The sequence below is a fragment of the Heterodontus francisci genome, chromosome 17, assembly GCF_036365525.1.
Source record: "Heterodontus francisci isolate sHetFra1 chromosome 17, sHetFra1.hap1, whole genome shotgun sequence".
NCBI classification, from domain to species: Eukaryota; Metazoa; Chordata; class Chondrichthyes; order Heterodontiformes; family Heterodontidae; genus Heterodontus; species Heterodontus francisci.
The window spans coordinates 69,303,402-69,325,207 of record NC_090387.1 but is presented as its reverse complement, the minus strand read 5'-3'; the positions used below and the strand labels follow the sequence as shown (position 1 = coordinate 69,325,207).

General features: G+C 42.8%; 1 protein-coding gene across 1 annotated transcript in view; it reads left to right on the top strand.

Annotated features, from left to right (window-relative positions):
* The first annotated feature begins 1,868 nt into the window (after window positions 1-1,868).
* Window positions 1,869-21,806, top strand: part of pla2g15 (phospholipase A2, group XV) — a 53,027-nt gene continuing 33,089 nt past the window's right edge. Inside the window, exons 1-2 of the mRNA XM_068049608.1 lie at window positions 1,869-2,219; window positions 19,538-19,694. Of these exons, the coding sequence (XP_067905709.1) occupies window positions 2,078-2,219; window positions 19,538-19,694 (299 nt within the window). The 5' untranslated portion in view covers window positions 1,869-2,077. The remainder of the gene's footprint in view (window positions 2,220-19,537; window positions 19,695-21,806) is intronic.

Genomic DNA, 21,806 nt, shown 5'->3' with positions numbered 1-21,806 from the left:
TTACAGAAGGAACCAACACATGGGCTCATGGGAGACGAGCCATAGATTCGATGGGCTGAATGGTTTCCTTCGGTGCCATAAATGACTCTCTGATGTGTGCCAGCTATCCTCTATTATCATGTCCAAGTGACAATTCTACACAGTGAGGAGCAGCAGGCTATTTGACCATATAGGGCATCACAGACATACCTGATCCTGTCTTTCCACACACAAGAATTTTGCAACAGGAATGGCTGATCATAATCAGAAGTCCTGGCTGATCTGGTCGCTGCATTATAAGATGTGATCACACTGGAGAGGATACAGAGATTATTTATGAGAATGTTGTCAGAAATGGAGAATTTCAGCTCTGGAGAAAGATTAGATAGACTTTTTTTTCCTTCGGAACAGAGGAATTGAGGGGAGATTTAATTGAGGTGTATAAAATTGTGAGGGGTCTAGAGTGGATAGGAAGGACCTATTTCCATTAGCAGAATGGTCAATAACCAGGAGTATAGTTTTAACTAATTGGTAGAAGGATTAGAGGGGAGTTGAGGACTAATTCATTTCACCCAGAGGGTGGTGGGGTCTAGAACACTGCCTGAAAGGGTGGTAGGGGCAGAAAAACATCATCACATTTAGAAAAAAAACACTTGGATATACACTTGAGGTGTTGTAACCTACAAATCTATGGCCAAGAGCTGGAAACTGGGATTAAACAGGATAGCTCTTTTACAGTTGGCAAGAACATGATGGGCCAAATGGCCTCTTTCTGTGTTGTAAATCCTTCTATGTTGCTATATTTATTTACCCTTCCCCTCATTCCTCCCTTCCCTCTCTCCAGTTCAATTATAGGGCTTTTTCTACTGGGTTGCATGTTTTCACAAATTTTCACACCAGCATGGGCCAATCTACAACTTCAGAGCTGAAGCTATTCCATTGCATCTGTGCTGGTGTAACTTCCAGAGATTGATGTATTCCACAGTGAGCATCCCTGGCTAAAGTCAAACTCTTGTTGGGAGCATCACCTCTTAGACAGTTAATGAACCAATTAAAATGTTCCTCCCAATGACTGAAACATTAGAACCTTGGGTATCAGAACCCGAGTGGGAATTCACCCCTGATGTCGGTTGATATTCTTTGCTTTCCTGTTGTGTGTTAACACCTGAATCCAACCGGAATAATAGTATAAATGGCCCTGTGATTGGCAGAAACCTTCATTGCTTGATTACACAATTTTTTCGATTATGTAAAGGTGAAATCTCCTTATATAAAGTAATGCCTTGCATTTATATAGATTCTTTCACAACCCTAGGACATCCCAAACTGCTTTACAGCCAATAAGTACTTTTGAAGTGTTGTCACTGTGTAATGTAGGAAACATAAGCAGCCAATTTATGCATAGCAAGCTCCCACAAACAGCAATGGACCAAATAGTCTGCTTTTTAGTGATCGGCCCAGCACAATGGGAGGGAGAACTCCCATGCTTTTCTTCGAAATAGTGCCAGGGGATTTTAAGAGAGAGCTAAAAGAGGTATTGTTTCAAAAATACAATTTAGAATGAAGGAAAACTGGAGAATAAACAAGGGCAAATAACTTACACTGGAATCAGTGACAACTAAGCCTGTCATATGTCCCATACTAGCAGGGACTGGAGCCCTAGTGGACACCGATAATAAAAATGATTTTATAACTTTCCTTTGGTTAGTTCTTTTATTAGTTGTGCCCCTCTGAAAAGGAGGGGACACTTCCCCTTGTTTGTTTTGTTTGAAGACACCGGGCCAAAGCTGCCTCTCCCGATTGACCTGTTCAGTAAAGGCATACCAACAAAATCCTGAGGGTGGCGTCTTGCATCCCTCTAGTTTCGATTGATAGAGCCTGGTATGTTATTGTGCCTTGCTGTGCGGGATTGCTGCCCGCAATGGATGGGCCGAGTTGCAGAGTGGCTGGCGAGTGGCGCTGGGTTGTGTCATGTCCATTTCCTCTTGGAACTCAGCGCTAGTTACATTGTATTCACATCGTTACATTGTATCCGCCGCGTTCCAACGCCTGGCCGGCCTCTGCTGCAGCTTCCTCCCTGAGTTATGAGAACTGGGCAATGATTTCCAGAGTTGGCCTCTCTCTCTCCCTCCTTCTTTCTCTCCTCGCCGCTGCTTGCCCTGGCGCTCTCTCCTTCGGCTGCAAGGATAAGCTATCTTCGTCGGGTTGCTTGAATGCGACCAGACCCCCTGTCGTGCTGGGTGAGTGAACGTGAGGAGGAGGCTCGCTTTTGTAATTTATTTAACGTTTGCAGACATAGATTTGTTTTTTTTAAAAAGTCCTTTGTTAGTTACTGTGATCAGTTTATTTTAATGCTGGGCCTGGTGTTGGATATATCCCTCTCCCTTTGTGTGTTTTCCATTTAACAATGTGTAAATAGATTTTTTTTTTGAAATGATTACTTTTAACGTTATGTTGACTTTTAACAGATCTTCCGCCTGACATTTTAACATTTCATAGTGAAATGTTCTATGCCTGAACGCTTCAGCCTTCGGTTTGACTGATGTTTATTAACCTTCATAGAGGTTGACTTAATACTGTGCAGGGGATATTTTTTGTTGTCGTATCCCTGTCTCTAATCATGTCCAAACACTTTTGCTTCAGTTAATTGCACCTAACTCTCTAAGTAACGCGCTGACAAGCTGGAGCGCTTTTTTTGGTGCTCGTCACTGGTTTGCGTTCGAGAGTTTTCCTTTCGATGCGATAGAGCATGTGATGACTGAAGTGAGGGGAGCCTCTTACCGAGGTGAAATACAGGAGCAGAATAGGCCAGGGTATTTGAGCTTATACTTCCACAGAAATGTATTTGTGTCCCTCCTTCCCTAAACATTTGTAGTTGGGCTGAGGTGCTCCTGGAACTAAAGTGTACATGTTTACATTTTGTATTTACTTGTATGACCTTGTATTTATTTAGCCCCTTTCACAACCTTAGCATGTCCCAAAGCACTTTACAACCAATGAATTACTTATTGAAGTGTAGTCAATGTTGTCATGTTGGAAAATAAGGCAGTCAATTTGCACACAAGGTGACAGAAACAGCAATGTGCCAGATAATCTGTTTGTTTGTGATGTTGGTTGAGGGGCAGATATTGGCCAAGACGCCAGGAGAACGTCCTTGCTCTTCAAATGTCTTTGTGGGATCTTTTACATCCCTCTGAGATGGTAGACAGGGCCTCTGTTTAATGTTTTATCTGAAAGATGGCACCTCTGAGGGTGCAGTGCTCCCTCAGTACTGCACTGGAGTGTCAGCATAGATTTTATGCTCAAGTCCCTGAGTTATACTACCGGTTATACTTAAGCACCTATACACAGCTGAAAACATCATCTAAATTATGGGCAGCAATAAAGATAGCTGCCCATTTGCATTTTAAAAGTAATTAGAAAGTTTTTAAAGGGATCTAGCTGAGTCAGAGGGAGCTTGGTTTCAGAGTTTAGAAAGGTGACTTCATGCGAGGTAAAGCCAACACGTTGAGGCGTCCTAAGGCTGCTGGCCAAAATTAGTTTACACACGCACTGGCTGAAATTCTACGCCTCCCCAAGGTGCGGGTTGGTGGCGGGGGTGGGGTGCGTAATGTGGAGTGGGAGGCTCGCGGGCCCCTTCCGACCTGCTCCCACATCCGCTGCCATTTTAGGGGGGGGGCAGCGGCAGGAAATGGCTCGCCCGTCCCTGGCCAATCAAGGACCTTAAGCGGCCAATTTACGGCCACTTAAGGGCCTTTGCCCACCGCCACGGGGATTTTACCCTTGGCCGGTCAGGGGGCTCGGGCCCGAGAAAAGCCGCCTGACAAAAGTAGGCAGCTCTTTGACAGCCTTGGGGGGGTGCCCACCTGGTCAGGCACCCTGTTCCTGATGGAGGGCTGCCACCGATGACCCAACCAGCCCCAACATCCATCATGCCCCACCCCCTCTCCCCAATTGACCACCCTTGCCTCGCCGGGGCCCGGCTGAGGTCCCCTGATTGGTCAGTAGCTTCATTAGGCAGGATTTCCTGCCTCAATGAGGTGGAAGTCCCGCCTCAGACCTATTAAAGGCCAGGGAACATAAAATCTGGACTGAATCCCCAGGCCAGGCAGAGGCAGGATTGGCACCGACTTTTCAGTTGGTGGATGGCTCCCGTTCAAGGGTAAAATTCAGCCCATTGTTTCAATTCACAGCTTTAATGCACTTTGCTGCAATGTTCAAACTGCAGTATAATTGACAAATGTAGAGCGTTTGCTGTAAGTGTCAGCATGGCTGGATCAGTAGTATTCTCGCCTTTTGATTCAGAAGGTTATAATGAATTTGCACTCCAGGAAGATAGTGTAAAATATGCAATAGTGATTCAACTGCCTGTTAAACACCTCTCTATATTTTCATTCCCAGACTTCAATGGAAGTGCAAATCTTTGCAGATGTATAATGGGCAGCTGATCTGATATCATCCATTTTATACTTTCTCGAGTCAAAATGACCCCTCAGGACTAGAGCACATCATTTAGATTGGCACTTCAGTACCAGACTGAGGGAGTGCTGCATTACCAGATGTGCTGTCTTTCAGACAAGATGTTAAATTGTCTCTGTCCTGGTGCTTCAGGTAGATATTGGCATTTTTCAGGGAACAGCCAAGAGTTCTCTTGGTGTTGTGGACAAAGTTCCTCTTTCAATTCACGCCATGAAGAATGGAGATCTGACCAATCATCAAAGCTGCTGTTTGTGGGACCTTGTGCACAATTGACTGCCTCGCTTGCCAAAGTTGCAGGAGTAACAGCACTTCATTAATTCATTAGTTGTAAAACACTATGTGATGTCCTGAGCATGTGATAAATAAATAAAACCAAGTTCTTGACACACACATTTAGTATGGGTGGCTGAGGAAGAGCAGTTGAAGTGGGGTGGTTCATCAGTTAACTCATTCTTTACGCCTCATATATTTAGTTAAAAGGTGGAATATGCTTTGGAACTGAACTGTTTCCAGGTGATGATTAATTTGGTTGGAGTTGGGAAACCCCTTGCCCGTTGCTGCTGTTGGGGCTTAACACTACAGTGCATGTCACATGCTGTTTACTTGGTATTGTCGTATGCTATACTTAAGTGCCAGGAAGCAGTGGGAAAGGCTGTTCACCTTTGCTGTTAATTTTATCATTAGCTTCACTTGCTTTTCTGCTAATTCCTAGTTTCTGCTATTTGCAAATTTTAAGCTCCTCTGAATTCTGCAGTCAGCAGGCTGAGGATTGTCAGTACTTGTAATTAAAATATTGTTTCTACTGTTAATTCGTTAATTGTGTATCAATTGTTTGATATGCAGGTGGATGGTTAATTGGGGTCTTATTTGAGCACTTATAAACAGACACTGAGACTGGGGGAGGGTTTTGAGTGAGGAGCTACATGTTTGTAATCCTTTTACTCTACAATAAATGTGAAACTAAGTAAAGATAGGCTCCAAGAACACAAGAAATAGGAGCAGAAGTAGATCTTATGGCCCATCAGCCTGCTCCATCATTCAATATAATGGTGGCTGATCTAGGGCTTCAATTCCACTTTCCTGCCCCCTCCCCATATCCCTTGATTCCCTGAGAGACCAAAAGTCTATCTATCCCAGCCTTAAATGTATTCAATGATGGAGCATCCACAATCCTCTGGGGTAGAGAATTCCAAAGATTCACAACCCTTTGAGTGAAGTAATTTCTCCTCATCTCAGTCCTGAATGATTGACCCATTATCCTGAGACTGTGTCCACATGTTCTAGGTTCCCTGACCAGTGGGAACAATCTCTCAGCTTCTACCCTACTAAGCCCTTTCAGAATCTTGTATGTCTCAATTAGATTGCCTCTCATTCTTCTAAGCTCCAGAGAATATAGGCCCAATTTACTCAGCCTCTCATCATAGGATGACCCCCTCATCTAAGATAAAGACCTGCTACCCGAACCCCATGGGACCAGATGACATGTCGGGTTCGGGTCAGGTCTGGGTCGGATACACGCAGTACTACCTTTTGCTCTGCTGGGAAGAAAAGGGAAGTTGAGTAAGTAAGCATCAAAACTTAAAAAGCCTGCCTGTACTGGGAGTCCGGGATGTCAAGGAGGGAAATGTGCATCCGGACTCCACAGACTCTGAGTCTGCGCAGTGAGCGTCTCTATGACGCCATCGCACTCATGCTGCAGCTTCCTTCCATTCCATCCATTCAAAAGTGGTAAGTACAGTGAGTGCACTATGCTCGGGTCGGGTCAGCCGCGGGAAAAAATGGAAGGGCTCAAGCCGGGTCAGGTTCGGGTCGGCCTTTTTTAACCAGACCCGAGCAGGCCTTTAATCCGAGGGACCAATCTAGTAAATCTTCGCTGTACCGCCTCCAGTGAAAGTATATCCTTTCTTAAATGTGGAGACCAAAACTGCACACAGTATTCCAGGTGCAGTCTCACCAAAGCCCTGTAAAATTTTAGGGCGGCACAGTGGCGCAGTGGTTAGCACTGCAGCCTCACAGCTGCAGGGACCCGGGTTCAATTCTGGGTACTGCCTGTGTGGAGTTTGCAAGTTCTCCCTGTGTCTGCGTGGGTTTTCTCCGGGTGCTCCGGTTTCCTCCCACAAGCCAAAAAGACTTGCAGGTTGGTAGGTAAATTGGCCATTATAAATTGTCACTAGTATAGGTAGGTGGTAGGGAAATATAGGGACAGGTGGGGATGTTTGGTAGGAATATGGGATTAGTGTAGGATTAGTATAAATGGGTGGTTGATGGTCGGCACAGACTCGGTGGGCCGAAGGGCCTGTTTCAGTGCTGTATCTCTAATCTAATCTAATCTAATTCCTGTACTCCAATCCTCTTGTAATAAAGGCCAACATGCCATTTGCTTTCCTAATAGCCTGCTGCACCTGCATGTTAACTTTGTGCGTTCCTTGTATGAGTACTCACAAGTCTCTCTCAACATCAACACTTACCAGTTTCACACCTTTTTTTTAAAAAAAAAATTATTTTCTATTTTTACTACCGAAGTGGCTCCCACTAGGAACTGAATTAGGGCTTCTCTAAAGGGACTGGAATATCAGGGGCCTCAAGTCTCGATCAGGAAGTTAGAAGCTACAATGGAAATTGGACAAGAATGGAAATTGGGTAAAAAGGTTTTGCCCAATGGGTGATAGAATTGAGAAATAAATTGTGAATACAAGCCACTGAATGTATTGGGACGATTGGATGGCTACATAGTGAAGGATTGAATTGAGATAGGTGGGGTTGTTCCAACAAAAGCAGAGACACACTTGTTGGAAAATACCATTAGGTCCAATTTTTGTAAAGTTCAAAATCTATGTATATAATTTTGTTATAATCAGGCAACTGATGTCACATTCTCAGCCACTTCTAGCATCAAGAATTTTTTTCTTAAACTGTTTTTTACGACCCCCTAATGGCTCAGCTCAGCCATCCGGATCAGAAAGATCCCACGTCTGACGGTTGGGCAATATAGAATTAGCTGCTATCAGTTGGATGGCGGTCAAAGTCCTACAACTGGCCTCACTGTACTGGGCTTGGGAGGGAGCAGTGATAATAGGTCCTCTATCTTTAGAGGTACAGAGGTTAGAAACTGAATTGTTAACTATCTTGAAATGAAAATAGTCACCTGCAAAATCAGAAGCTGGTTACTCTTTAACCCTGTCCCTATTTAAACAGTAAATCCAAGGAGCTGGGTTCTTGAGACTAGCCAGATGCATTCATTTTTTTAAATCTAAGATTTGAACTGTCATAGACAAATAAAAAGTTTTATATTTTCCTGTAATGATATCTCTGCTTATTTCTCACTCTTCAGATCCTTCTGCATTCTCTCTCTGCCTTCCCTTTCATGTCTCATGCTCGCTCATACACTTGTCTCCTCTTTATACTTCTGCCTGTCTTTTCTCGCTTTTTTTCTATATTTTTTCTCCTCCATCTGCCTTCCCTCTCCGTTGTATATACCCACTCTCAGTCTGCTTCATACACACAGTCTGCCACTGATAATCAACTGATGGATATCTGTCTATAGTTGATGGATCATTAATTATTTAGAGTAATATCTGAATGGAAGTAAGAAATGAGGTGAACATGTTTGTTTAGTTCACAAACACCCTCACTTGTTTTCTTAAATTAGCCTTTTTAGGTTCGTATCTCCCTATCCTTCAAACTAATGCCACAGGCGATATGCATTTCCTGTCACACAGCATAATGTAATAATTTAAAATGAAATGTCTGCACAGCTTCATGTGTTTGGCATCGGGTGCGAGCCAGCTTGGAATACTGTGTGTGGGTGAGGTTGCAGGCTGGGGAGCCAGCAAAGCATGGGTGGGGGGGATGGGGGGGGTGCTGTTGGCAGTGGTGGCTGGGGATAGGTTGGGGGTGGTAAGATCATCTTCCTGTTAAATTGACGCTTTTAGCTCCAAGCACCATAGGAATGTGCAGTAGGTGGGCTGAATCTTGCTCCTTGCTATTTCATAAAGGTCCCAACTCTCCAACTAAAACAGCTACATAGCAGGCAGAGTCCTGGGAAAGGAAGCAATGTCTGGAATATTCTTACATTACAACAGTGACTACCCTTCAAAAGTACTTCATTGGTTATGTTCTAACCAGGTGAGAAAGGTGTCGAGGGTTCCCCCTCAGCCTTCACCTGGTCTTACCATAACCGGGTTTAATTTTAAACACACTGTTTTTAGCTCCCCCTTAGTGAATCCTTGTTCACTAACTTCCAATTATAAGGCAAAGAAACTAACCAAACAGGTTTTCTTAAGTTTAAAGAAAAAAGATTGAACTTTATTAAACTTAAACTCTAATTCGGTTAACGGCTACGGATGCGCGATGCATCCACACTAGCATGCATATGCGATACACACATGCAGATAGAGACAAAAAAGAGCACAAGAAATAAAGTGGAAAAGTTTGAGGCATTATCTGAAGATGGTTTTGGTTACTGTTCTTTGAGCTCACTGTAAAGTCCTTAATTGTAGGTAGGTCTTGCTTTTCGTTGCGGTCCAGTATTCTTCTTAAACCTTGTTCGATGTAGGAGACTTTTCTCTCTTGAAGTTCATGTGTTCTCAATAGGTCCAGAGGCTTGTGAGAAAGAGATGGGAGCAGACAGGAGAGGTCTTCTCACTCCAGGAGCAAACGGTCTTACTGCGTTCAAAAACTGTGGCTAGTTCAAAAAAACCTTGGACCAGCCAGTTATTCATGTGACCAGCTGGTGTAATCAGTCCTGGCTTTTGTGGATTGTATCACTTTAGTCTCTGGAATGCTCTTCCTTACACCTTCAATGTCTGGTGATCAAAATCCATTGTGGGTTGAATGTGTTAGGGAGTGGTCCTTTGTCTCCACAAGCACTGTTTGTTAGTATGTAAATGTTTTTTCCAGCCATGGCTGATCAGTTCAAGTCATTTCCTCACTCCAGCAACAGTTTAAAATCAATGTACATATGAAAAAATTAATATGCCTCATTCTTGGCAGGTGGGGGTCTGCATGACAGTTATTAAGCACTTTGGGATGTCATGAGATCGTGAAAGGTGCTATATAAATGCAATGTGGAGCAGTAAGAGGAGAGTGTGAGACTAGCATGGAGCAGGATTGGTGAAATCCTAGAGCTGATGAGGTCACTTTGTGATCAGGAGAGAAGACTGATGTTTGCAATAGGAGGATGTGGATTGGTCGCTGATAACCATGAATGATAGCACTTTAACATCATGGGGTTACATTGGACTAGTCAAGTACCAAGCAGGACAGGCAACTTTCTTATATATCGGGATTTCCTGTGATGTTGCTAGTGTGTGGATTAAAACATGTTTGAGATTTTAGCTGCCCAAGCTGAAGCTGTATTTAATGTGGCCTGTCCCTTTAAGGCCACTGTAGGTAAAATGGTCTCAATAGGCAAATCTGGGTAATTGTCACTGCTTGCAAGCTCCTGATGGCTTTATAAACTTGTGATTCCAGTTCAAAGGAACCCAGCATGTAATGATCTTCGTCCTTTATTTCTCTTTTTAAAAATTGTAACATTTTTCACTTTGACTGACATGCACTAAACACAAAACTTTTCTTAGTAACTGGCAAAAAGAAGCCACATTTACAACCTTTAGCTCTGAAGCAAACCTCCAGGCCAACCCCCACCCACACTTCTGGTTAACATAGTTCTGTTCTTTCCATCTGCAGTTACATGAAGCGTTGTTTTACCAGCAGGTCAGAGATTCAATCCTTCCAATTCATGATGTAGTTGACTGAATAAAGTGGACAGTACTTAAATATATCTTGTGACATTAAATTGCAAACTTTCCAAAGTGCAAAAATATTTAAATGGCTATATTTCCATTCTGTCATCACTGGTGTTTTTCCATTCAAGTGTCCAAGAATGTATCGGGAGTTTGGAAGCCATTTTCTGTTCAAGCCTTCCCTCTCCCCATTTAAAAAAAAAAGAAGCACACACATACACTAAGATGCATAAACAACAAATGCAAATACTGTCTGACTCAATGGCTCATTGGAGACAGTGTTCTTAAATGTTTTGCGTTAGTTATGATCATTCATATCTGTGTGAATGTTGGCACAGCAGTGCTGGAAAAAGCTGCAAATGGAGGCTGGCAGACAGATGGTTGACTGAGGGAAAATTGAGCCTGCAATGGGCTGTAATTTATCTGATCTGTCAGAGGTGAATATTGTCCTTTGCAAGTTAGGAAGGAGGAGGAGAGCTGGACAATCACATCAAAGGATTAAGGAGCAGGTTGCGTCAAAAGTTTCAACTTTATTCTTTTTTTTCTGGTGGGCAGACATCCATGATGGAAAAACAACAAACTTACATTTATATAGCACCTTTCACAGCCTTATTGTATCCAGACCTCTTTTCAGCAGTAAGTACTTTTTGATGTAGCCACTATTATAATGTGGTAAACGCGGCAGCCATTTTGCACACAGCAAGGTTCCACAAACAGCAATATGATGATCATCTGTTTTAGTGGTGTTGATTGAGGGATAAACTATTGGAAGGCACATCAGGGAAAACTGCCCAGCTCCTCTTCAGAATAGTACCATTGAGTCTTTTATGCCCATCTGAGAGGGCAGACATGACCCTGGTTTAACATCTCATTTGAAAGACGTCACCTCTGACAGTGGAGCACTCCCTCAGTATTGCACTCGGATTCTCAGCCTAGATTTTGTCTCTGGAATGGGACTTGAACCCAAAACCTTGTGATTCGGAAGCGGGAGTGCTACTGCTGAGTCACAGCTAACACCTGAGTAGAGCAGAAGAGGGTGAACTCAACAGATTAGAGTTGGAAGCTCAGAGGGTTCAGGCAAGGACGTAGGGTGGAGGATTACCATTGAGCCTGGCTAACAAAGCTAGATTTAGGTTGATATTACTGTAGTATAAAGAAAATGTAGTAGTTAGTCCATTGTAGACTATTCAATATTGAATTAAATTGGGTGGTGCTGGTCTGTTCAGTCAGAAACATTGGCTTTAGATGGGAGGAACATCAATCATTATGATAAATGGGGTGGTTGGAGATATTAATTGCCTGGGTTCACTACTTTCTGAAATATTCCCAATTTGAGACACAGGAAAAAAATTCTTTTGTCAAGTTCATTTGACTTGGAGCATGTGCTTGTAAATTTGTTTTTCATGTAGCATTAAGGGTGACCAGCTTCAGTCATGTGACTGCTACCAAATGTACGTAGAAAACGAGCTTCTCGTAATTTCATGTCACCGAAAGGAAATTAAATTGGCAGAGAATTTAGATCAGATTCCTCATTGGATATATTCTTGTATCTCAGATTTTAAGTCAAACTATATGTAGAATAAGTGGACTTTTTGGAATGAATTTAACCCTGTCATGTGCTGTCTGTGGGTGAGAGAAAAAGAGTGCGCTGTTGAACATGAATGCCTATTGGTTACAATTTTTGAGCTTTCTCCCTGCACATTTATCGTGGGGGTTGGAAGTCACATTCCATAAGCAGAACAGATTTATAATGAACTGAAATCTTCACCCTTGTGTATAACGTTTCTAGTACCATGTGGGTGCCCACCTCATTCATCTGTCTATTCTAAAAGGTGATGGATCCCATCCTGTCAGATCGTTACAGCCAATATAAAATCAACTGTCCGCTTGATTTGCAAGTAAGATAGCTTCACAACAACAGAAATATATAAATTAATAAATATATTAGCCAACAATAAATTGAGAAACAGTCCAGAAGGAGTTGCAATATGTTTTTCAGAAAATATAATCTGAAAATTTGCAAGACTTCTGAAGGGAATGGTCTTGCATTGCCTTCCCACATTGAAGATTGCACAGAGATGATGCAATTCCTAAATTGGCCAACTGTGTCCATGTGTTGAGAGTTGCGTGGAGCTGAACTAAAGTTAAACAACTATGGTAGTCCTTTCTCTAAAGGGGGTCTTTTTGTGTCACAGGTGCAAGGTATGTTGCTTTCAATTATATCCCAGTTGGGAGCCCCTAAAGGTACTAAATTCATCCATAGGCTTGTATAGTTTGGCGTTTGCCAACAATCAAAATAGTTCTAAGGGTTGAACAAAATACTCATTGCATTTCAAAGGCCCAGCAACTTGGATATCACCTAGAATCAAGCTTCTGCACCTTGAATAATCTACAGATCAAAGAAAGCTGCCTGCATCTTGCAGCCAACTGGGCTTGTGCATCATTTTGGATAAGTAGGGAATGACCGCTTGCTGGAGATGTAGATGATTCTGGACAGTTTTGTGTATTGATCACTCCCTTGACACAAAGATAGAGGGATTGTTCGGAATCCAATTATCCAAAACCCACTTTTAATTTACATTTAAGCTATCCATGGAAAATCATACAGAATAAAACAGAAATTTTCCCTCTATCTCAAGTTGGAAGTTCTGCTATTGTCAGACTTGGCCCTTTTGATAGCTGTGTGCTGATGGAGGAGGCTAGTGCTTTGTATTTGGTATCTTTCCCCCCTTTCTCTTGTATTATGTTGGGCTGCAACACCACAGTTACTTCACCCAAGTGAACACTCTTGTGTGAATGTTGCAGGCAATTCAGCTTCGTCTTCGCAGGCGAATCTGAACCTGCCATCAACTGATTACTGCAGATGTGGAATTTGCAGCCAGGGTGACTGGTAGTGATGTGGATCAGGTACAATGGCTGACCTATTGTCACTGGCCCTTCCCTAGCCCAGGGCAGTGAGGCCATTAGTAACACTTTGACTGCCATCTGACGTCAGCTGATTCTGCACAGACCAACGACCAGACATAAGACCTTTTGGATCTGGTTGGCTCAGCTGTCAAGGGAGTTTTGAAAGGCAATTTTCAAAAACTGTTATAAATAGTTGGGAATGTGTGACATCAGTTGCCTGATTATAAAGGGAAATTGAATACTTAGATTTTTAAATATTTAATGCCTGTAAGACAGTTTATGAGAGTGAGTTCTTGCTGGAGTCCTTTTATAAGACTTTGATTCTAGTGTTAAATATTTGGGCTGTACGGGGGTCACCTGATGGAAGAGTTGAAATGTGCTGACCCTCTATTCACTCACCTTTTGTATCAATGCACTTGCTGTCCAGTACACAGTAGCAAAAACATAGGAACGAATCTGTCTTCTTGAGGTTTTGCTGTTCTCCTTGTTTAACATATGCTACAATGTTGAGTAACTTATGTGCAACATAGTGCAGATGTTTTGCATTGCTGATGCAATGGTCAGCTTACCCCTCAGTTAGAGGAGGATTTCATAATATTGGCACATCGTGGCAGCATCTTAAGGTGTAGATTTACTGCAAGAAGCTACCACATTCTTGACTCTACACATTTCTTGGGTGGATCAAATCCTGGACCCATTTTGCCTAAGTAGAGGATGGGACAATTCCTGTAACTGAACATTCTACTTCAGTTGGCAACCCCAGGCAAAGATGTGTGCTCCATCTTTATAAAAGGCTAAGTGTGTCGCTGGCGAACTGATCCCAGTCCTAAATATTTGTGCCCAGTCTTGTAGTATCCCAACTATAGCATAATGTTTTCCACACACTGGCCCGTATGGAGAGCACAGTTGCAGTCCATCTCAACTTTCCTCAGCTCAATTATAAAAACCTCTTTTGTGTAGGGAGGTAGCCTGTATGTCAATTATGCTCACCTTATCACTCCGGTGTAGTATCAAGCTAAGCTCTTTATTGTTCTCTCTTGCTAAACTGAACATTGCTTCATCACTCTATTGTGTTGTGCTGAATAGAATGTTTTCAAGGACATTTAAAAGTGGTTAACCTTGGAGAAGTTACCCAACCCTTCAGCGCATGTGGCGTCAGTAACTATGGTTGAGAAACCTAAAAGGCCCATAGTACAACAGCAAGGTAGAAAATGATGTGATAAGATGTAAGTGTAGAAGTGATGGCCAGATAATGCCAAGCTTGGGTTTTAAGTCAGTTGGAGAAGGGGAAAGATGTTGCTCTGTTTTGAAGTGCTCTACTGCAAACAATAGTGATTTTAGTGTAATTATGCACACACACACGATACTTGTCATGCAAAACAGCATCATCTACTACCTTTATACAGGTGAGATTGAGACAAAAGTGAAAATGGAACAAATTAGGAAAGTGGTAGAAGATATAGTTGTAGAATTTAATTTATAACCAGGTTAGAAGCATAAAGGGAGGTAGTGGGGCAAAATAATGTCAGGTGGCTTTACGATGGCGGAAATCCATAAATTGGAACACAGGGAAAATTTCTAGGTGCAATTGGGGAGAGAATGGTCCGTCTTCCTCCATGAAATGTACCATTGACCTTCAACGTTATAAATTTCTGAAAACCAAGTTAGAGGTGGCTTGTTCTCCACGTGCTAACTTTTTGATCAAATGCTGGAGGACAGCAACAACTACTTTTCATTTATATAGTACCTTTAATGTAGTCAAACATTCCAAGGCACCACAGGAGTGTTATCAAACTAAATCTGACACTGAGCCACATAAGACAGCGCGGGCAATCAAAAGCTTGGTCAAAGAGGTAGGTATTAAAGAGCATCTTAAAGAAGGAGAGAGAGGTTTGGAGTGGGAATTCCAGAGCTTGGGTCCTTGGCAGCTGAAGGCACAGCAATCAGTGACAAAATGATTCAAATTGGGGCAGTGCAAGAGGCCAGAATAGGAGGAGCACAGATATGCTGGAGGATTATAGGGCTGGAGGAGGTTACAGAGGCATTTGAGAACAAGGATGAAAATTTTAAAATTAAGGTGTTCCTTAACGGGAGATGGTGTATGTCAGTGAGTACAAGGGTGACGGATGAACAGGACTTGGTATGCGTTAGGACATGGGCAGCACAGTTTTGAATGAGCTCAGAATTAAGGAGGGTGGAGCCAGCAGTGTGTTGGAATAGTCACGTCTCGAGATAACAAAAGGCTTGCACGAGGGTTTCAGCAGCAGATGTGCTCAGACAGGGACAGAGTCAGATGATGTAACAGCAGTGGAAATAGGTGGTCTTAGTGATGGCATAAATATGTAATTGGAAGCTCATCTCGGGATTGAATATGATATAAGTTTGTGAATAGCCAAGTTCAGCCTCAAAGTAGCCAGGAAGAGGGCTGGAGTCGGGTAGCTAGGGAAAGGAGTTTGTGCGGTGGAAACTGTAGACATCGGCTCAGATTTGGCAGTCAGCAGTGCAGTATCAGCACTTGCCGCTCAAAGAAAGCTCCCCGTAACAATCTAGTGATCTCTGTGGTGTGGATTTCACTGTTCCCAATATTAATTCCATTCTGGTGCCAGCTCAAGGGGATTTCCGATGTTTAGCAACAGTGATGTCATCAAGCTGGCTAAGCAGCCAATTGTATTGAAGAATTCTCACAGACAGCAAGCCAGAAAGTAAAAAGCACTAATTATCCTTCACTTTCTAATCATTTTAGAGAGTGAAATAAAGGCTGGGACATACATATAGGATCAGGGTAGAAGCTGAAATATCATGAACTTTAAAAAAGAATTAAAATCTATGGATTGTTTTATTATAATGGAGAAATTTGACAATCCACAAACACAAAGCAGTTTTTCAGGCTTGGAGGAGTTGTTCTGGACTAATTACAAACTTTGTACACTTTTTTTTAAAAAACCTAGTTGCACCTCATTCAGCAGGGTGTTACTTTTCCAAGGGTTTTTGAGACTAATAGCGTATAAGTAGAAGTTCACGCCAATTCAAGATTTCCATCTGTGGGGTCTTCAGCGTGCCCTGTGAAGAAGCAAGGAATTGCTGATGGCAGCTTCTGAATTTCCATGTTTCACTACACTAATGGACGCCAGAAGTTGCTGTCAGTTTCACAGTTGTAATGATAGCGAATGCTGATGGTTTCATTATCAATGCAGTCGCAAAATCAGGGCCAAAGGCTTTCGTCTTCCCAATATTTAATTGGAGGAAATTTCTGCTCGGGTACAGGATGTCGGATAAGCAGTGTGGCAAACCTGAGATGGTGGTGAGATTGAGCTGGGCGTTGTCAACCTATATGTGGGACCAGATGTGTTTTCAGATGATGCTGAGGGGCAGCATATAAATGAAAAAGAGGAAGGGGCCAAGGTTAGGACGGTAAATTAAAGAAGAAGAATGTTCTCTGATGTCTTGTTTTTTTCCATTCTTAACTGACTAATCTTAAAACGTTTCTGGTGGGTTTGTGCTTTAATACTGAAGAATTCAGAAAGGGTTGCTGAAACACTCAACTTTTGGCAAACGTAAAACACACGAGCTGCTGGATACGATTGTCTATGTCAGGCCAAGGTCCTGAAAAGCTGCATTTTAAGACAAGACAAGTAACCCAAACAATTTGGTCAAGTGAAATGGCTCTGAAGTCTTTGCCTTGGTGCATTCATTCCTCATTAGTCGGGAAGAGGAACACAAGAGGCAGAACACATGAATAGTCTTAACACAACCCTCTGAGAAACCAGGAGCTTTATCTTTCCTGATCTATACTCTGATGGTATTATGTATTACAGCAGCAATTTTACTATTCTTGGGCAATGTTGGAATTCCACATGGAGTCTGAACAAATAGCTCAAAAATGTTGTAGGTGACCATGTTCTCCTAGTTTAGTGCTCCACTTAGAGTAAGGCCTGTGTGTCCCCAGTCACCACATTAGGAAATCCACTGGTAAGCATGACCAAAAATCAGGCTGACCACCTCCTAGAAAGTGCTTTTGCCTGGATGCTGCTTGAGGGTATGATGCATTATTGAAGGATGATGTGTTTTATCAGATAGGGGGGTGGGGCTGGTGATTAGGGAAGTACCAGCTTTGCGAGGGTAGTTGTATCAGTGAGCATTCTGCAATTTAAAGTTTTTAAACCAGTTTTGGTTTCAATTTTTTTTAAATTTTGTATATTTCCGTTGACACAGGCTCAGTCCTTTGGAGCTGTTAGATCATAGATTAAATGGCCTCGTGGCTTCCAGCCAACTCTTGGCGCATGGATGGACTCCAGACTCCTCATAAGATTCTCACATGCTTCACATGCATTTGTTTTCTGAAGTTTCCCTGCCAGAGGCAAATTAAAAGATAGCTGGCACCAGTGCTACCCTGTATTGGTGTCTGACTGAGAAATTATTTGTCACTGTGTTCTTTTGAACTTGTCTACATATATAAAAGTCTTGCATCTAGTGTATGTCTTTAACATTTATGCATCAAAAGTATTAAAGAACAAAGCAGGAGAGTGTACTTTCTAAATTCATTCTTGGGATGTGGGCAAGGCTGGCATTGCCCTATCTGTGGTTGCCAGAACTGAGTGACTTGCTGGGTGATTAAGAGTCAACCAGGTTGGTGTGGGATTGGTGTCACATAGGCCAAATCGAGTAAGGATCGCAGGTTTCCAACCCTGAAGGACATTAGTGAACCAGTTGGCTTTTTACGACAATCCGTGGTTGCTTTCACTGATGCCAGATTTCAATTTCTAAATTTACAAAGAAAATGGAATTCAAATTGTCAAAGCGAGAGACTTGAGCTTGCATTCCCAGGATCATTAGTCCAGGTCTCTGAATTGCTTGTTCAGTAACATAACCACAATGCTTCCATGCCCCGAGTGGAATTTTGGTCATAAGGTAGGCCACACTTTACATCTAGTCTGGTCCTGCCCTACTCAACAGCCCTTCTGGATACAGGTGCTGCTCACCACTGGAGTAATGACTGGCCTTCACTGCCCCTCCCCCAGTACAACCTCACATGTACTTGGCCCACCACCAGCAAGACAAGGCAGTGCTACCACTCGCTCACACAGAACTCACTCCTTGCAACATGATGATGAATTCCCCTCTTGCATAATCCAAAATCTCCCTTAATAAATGTGGTTTTAGACATTTGCTAGTCAGAGAGTAATGTACAGAGTCTACATGGAGCTGGAGAAACACTTAAGTGGTGAGGTGCCGCTTCCTAAGGGCTGGCTGTCCCCTTCTACACTTAGCCCAGCCCCAGGGCTACCTGCTGAGGAGATGGTCCCCATGATGCACAATACCAACTAGGATCTGTTGTTGCTGTAGCTTACTGTAGAAACCCATTGTCCTTCCCAGATAAGGAATGATCATGGTCCTGTTACGAAGCTCCCCTTATCCTAATAAACAAAACTGTATAACAATGTATAACCCACATTGTGTGAAACCAGGGCCTGAGACCATGCTAACTTGTATAAAATAAATTTCATATTATTTTTCTTTGGACCTGGAGCCGGGGATTTAAAAGCACCACCAATCTGTAAATTTATCTTACCAGCACCAATTTATCTCTCGATTGCAAATTGACATCCTGATGTCAATCCTTAGGACCTTAAATGGAACAGGCCAGGTTAGAGACTGCTTTGCCATAAGCAGCAGAACAGTACACTGTAGTTACGTGGTATGATTCTCAGAGGAATTGGGGACTGGTGGTAAATCTGGCCTAGAGGAATTGGGGACTGGTGGTAAATCTGGCCTTGCCTGCATTCTGAGAATAACATAAAAATGTTCCTTTGCCTTTACAGAAAATAAAGGGAGGTATCTGTAAACTGGCTGACGTATCTGTCTCCTCTTACCAGCTTTAAAACAGCTGCTCAATGGCTCAACATGTTTATCTAGTGAGTAAATAGTCATAAAATGGTCAAGTGGGCTGTATAGGCCTGGAAGGTCCCCAGTTCAATGCCAGCCCTCTGTTAAGTTAATGCAATTCTGACTGGGTGACAGTCGGAGTGCTGGAGTTGGATGGTCAGGTGGAGGATCAGCCAGATTTATCACTCCCAATTGCTGTCTGGCAACGACTGCTAGTGTGAATGAACATCAGACAGGGACAGGACCTTTGACCTAGGAGGCAACTGGTCACTGGAGCAGTACAATAGGGAGTAGTCAACAGTTTCCCAGAGGATGGGAGAGGTGAGGATTATTGGGGAAGAAACTGCTGTTCAGACAAGCGTTTTGTGGAGAAAGTTCCATAAAAGAGGATGTGAAAAGTCAAATGCAGTCAAGAGCTACAGGGCTTTTCCTCTTCCCCTCTCACTCATCAGTGTTGACTTGTTTTGACTGTGTGTGGAGATGACGATAAGATGTGTTGATTGATTTGATTCCTCATTGTAACTTTGTATTTTTGGCATTGGCAGTTCCAGGTGACCTGGGGAACCAGTTGGAAGCTAAGCTGAACAAACCCAGCGTGGTGCACTATCTGTGCACCAAGAAAACGGCGGATTATTTCACCCTCTGGCTGAATCTTGAGCTGCTGCTGCCTCTTGTCATTGACTGTTGGATTGACAACATAAGGTATGGTATGAGCAATGCTCAGTACATGCAACATGAGTACTTGAAATAAAGACAAAACGCTGGAAACATTCAGCAGGTCAGACAACACCTGTGGGAGGGAGAGAAACAAAGTTACCCTTTCAGGTCGATGACCTTTCATCCGAACTGGAAAAAGTTAAAGATGTAACAGGTTTTAAGCTAGTATAGAGGCAGGGAAATGGGGGGAGGGGAGAAGGTCTGTGATAGGCTAGAAGGCAGTATTGATTAAATAAAGGGATGATGGTGCAAGCTGAAAGATGGTTGTTGGACAAAGAAAGAAACAAATCATTGTTCTACAGGAGATGTAAATGGGAATAGCAGAATCCTCACCAACAGCTGCTGTTCAGCTTTATGGAGCCAGAGGTTATTATCTAAAATTGTTGCACTCAAGGTTGTAAAATGCCTAGTTGAAAGATGAGCTCCTGTTCAATGATGCTCAATATAGGGCTCAAGGGAACAGTGTAGGGGGTGGGGGACAAGAGGTCAGAGTTGGAGTGGGGAGGAAAATTAAAATGGCAGGCGATCTGAAGCTCAGATCACGCTTGTGGAGTGAACGGAGGTGTTTCCAGCGTTTGCAATATTTTGCTTTTGTTTGCGCGAGTACTTGAAAGGCCTGTTTTGAGTTGAGTGCTGCCTGATTTGAGGGGGTGGCTTTGCATCATTTCTAGTCCTGCTGGTCAGTGTTGAGCTGAAATCTGTACAAAGCCACCTTGTGAGCAGCTATATTCAGATTGGTTTCATGTGTTAGTAATCTCACCTCTTTCGCTGAGGTAGTATCTTCAAGGAAGTAACATGCCTTGGTCAGGATTTCTTGCCATTAAAGTTATAAGCTGTGCAAATCATCAGCATTTTTTCAGATTAAATTTCATATCTAAACGTTTATATTTAAAATGGGCAGTTACTCCTGCTGCCCTTTCAGCACTGCCATTTTCAGTCTAGACTGGCTGTACTAACCTAATTTTTCCAGGCACCCCTGGTGTCTCACTAAATCTAACGAGGTGAAGTCGGGCATAGTTGGGTGGGCTGTGCAGATACGCTGCCTTAACTGTATTCAAGGAGAAACTCTGGTCAAGCAAGTTATGAAATTAATCTCACTGCAGTCCTTTGCCATCCTCATCACCGATCTTCGAGGTGGAATGTTGACTTGCTTGTTTCGGTTTCTCCCTTTCCTTGCAGTTTCCTGCTCTACCCTGAAAGTGGCCATTTTCACATGTGGTTTCAGTTAACAGTGACTTCACTGAGCTAGGCCAAACTACAGCCTCTTATTCCAGCCTTTTGTGTGTCTCCTTCCTTCACCAACTCTACACACTCAAAGTTAGACCAGCTCATTCACATTATTAACCCACCTAATATACCAATACATTTTATTCCCATGGTTTTTAATCTGTATATTTGTTTTCAACTCTGATTGTTCTTGGTTGATTGGTTAGTTAGTGCCAATCAGATCAAATACACTTTTGGTTGTGCTTTTCATTTGGGAGATGAGCAATTGCCCTATACTTCCTGTTTCAGTCACTCCAGGCTGGGCTGGTGACCTGCCCCAGTGCAGCACTTCAGCTGGCTGTCGGAGAGAGTGATAGAAAAGAAACCGCAAACTTGGTTTTATATAGCGCCTTTCATGACCTCCGGATGAGCCAGAGTGCTTTACAGTCAACTAAGTACTTCTGCAGTGTAGTCACTGTTGTAATGTAGGAAACACAGCAGCCAGTTTGCATACAGCAAGCTCCCACAAACAGCAATCTGATGACTATATAATCTGCTATGCTGATGTTGGTTGTGGGATAAATATTGGACAGAGACCGTGCAGTGTGGGCTGATTACTCACTGCACAGTCACCAAGGGTTGGGGAAAACATCTTAGCTGAAGGTGAGCATTTTAGAACTAACAAATGGCATGCATCATCTCTATAATGTTAGAGCGGATCTCTGCTGTTGTAAGTTTCTAATAGTAAAGATTGTCGAGTTGCTGATTCACACAGATGTGACGTGTGTCTACACCACACACCAATATCTAGAGATCTATGCCTGAATTACAGTCGTTGAGTGTAACTGTATCAAATGTAATCTTATAAAAGCTTCAAAACTGCTCAACTAA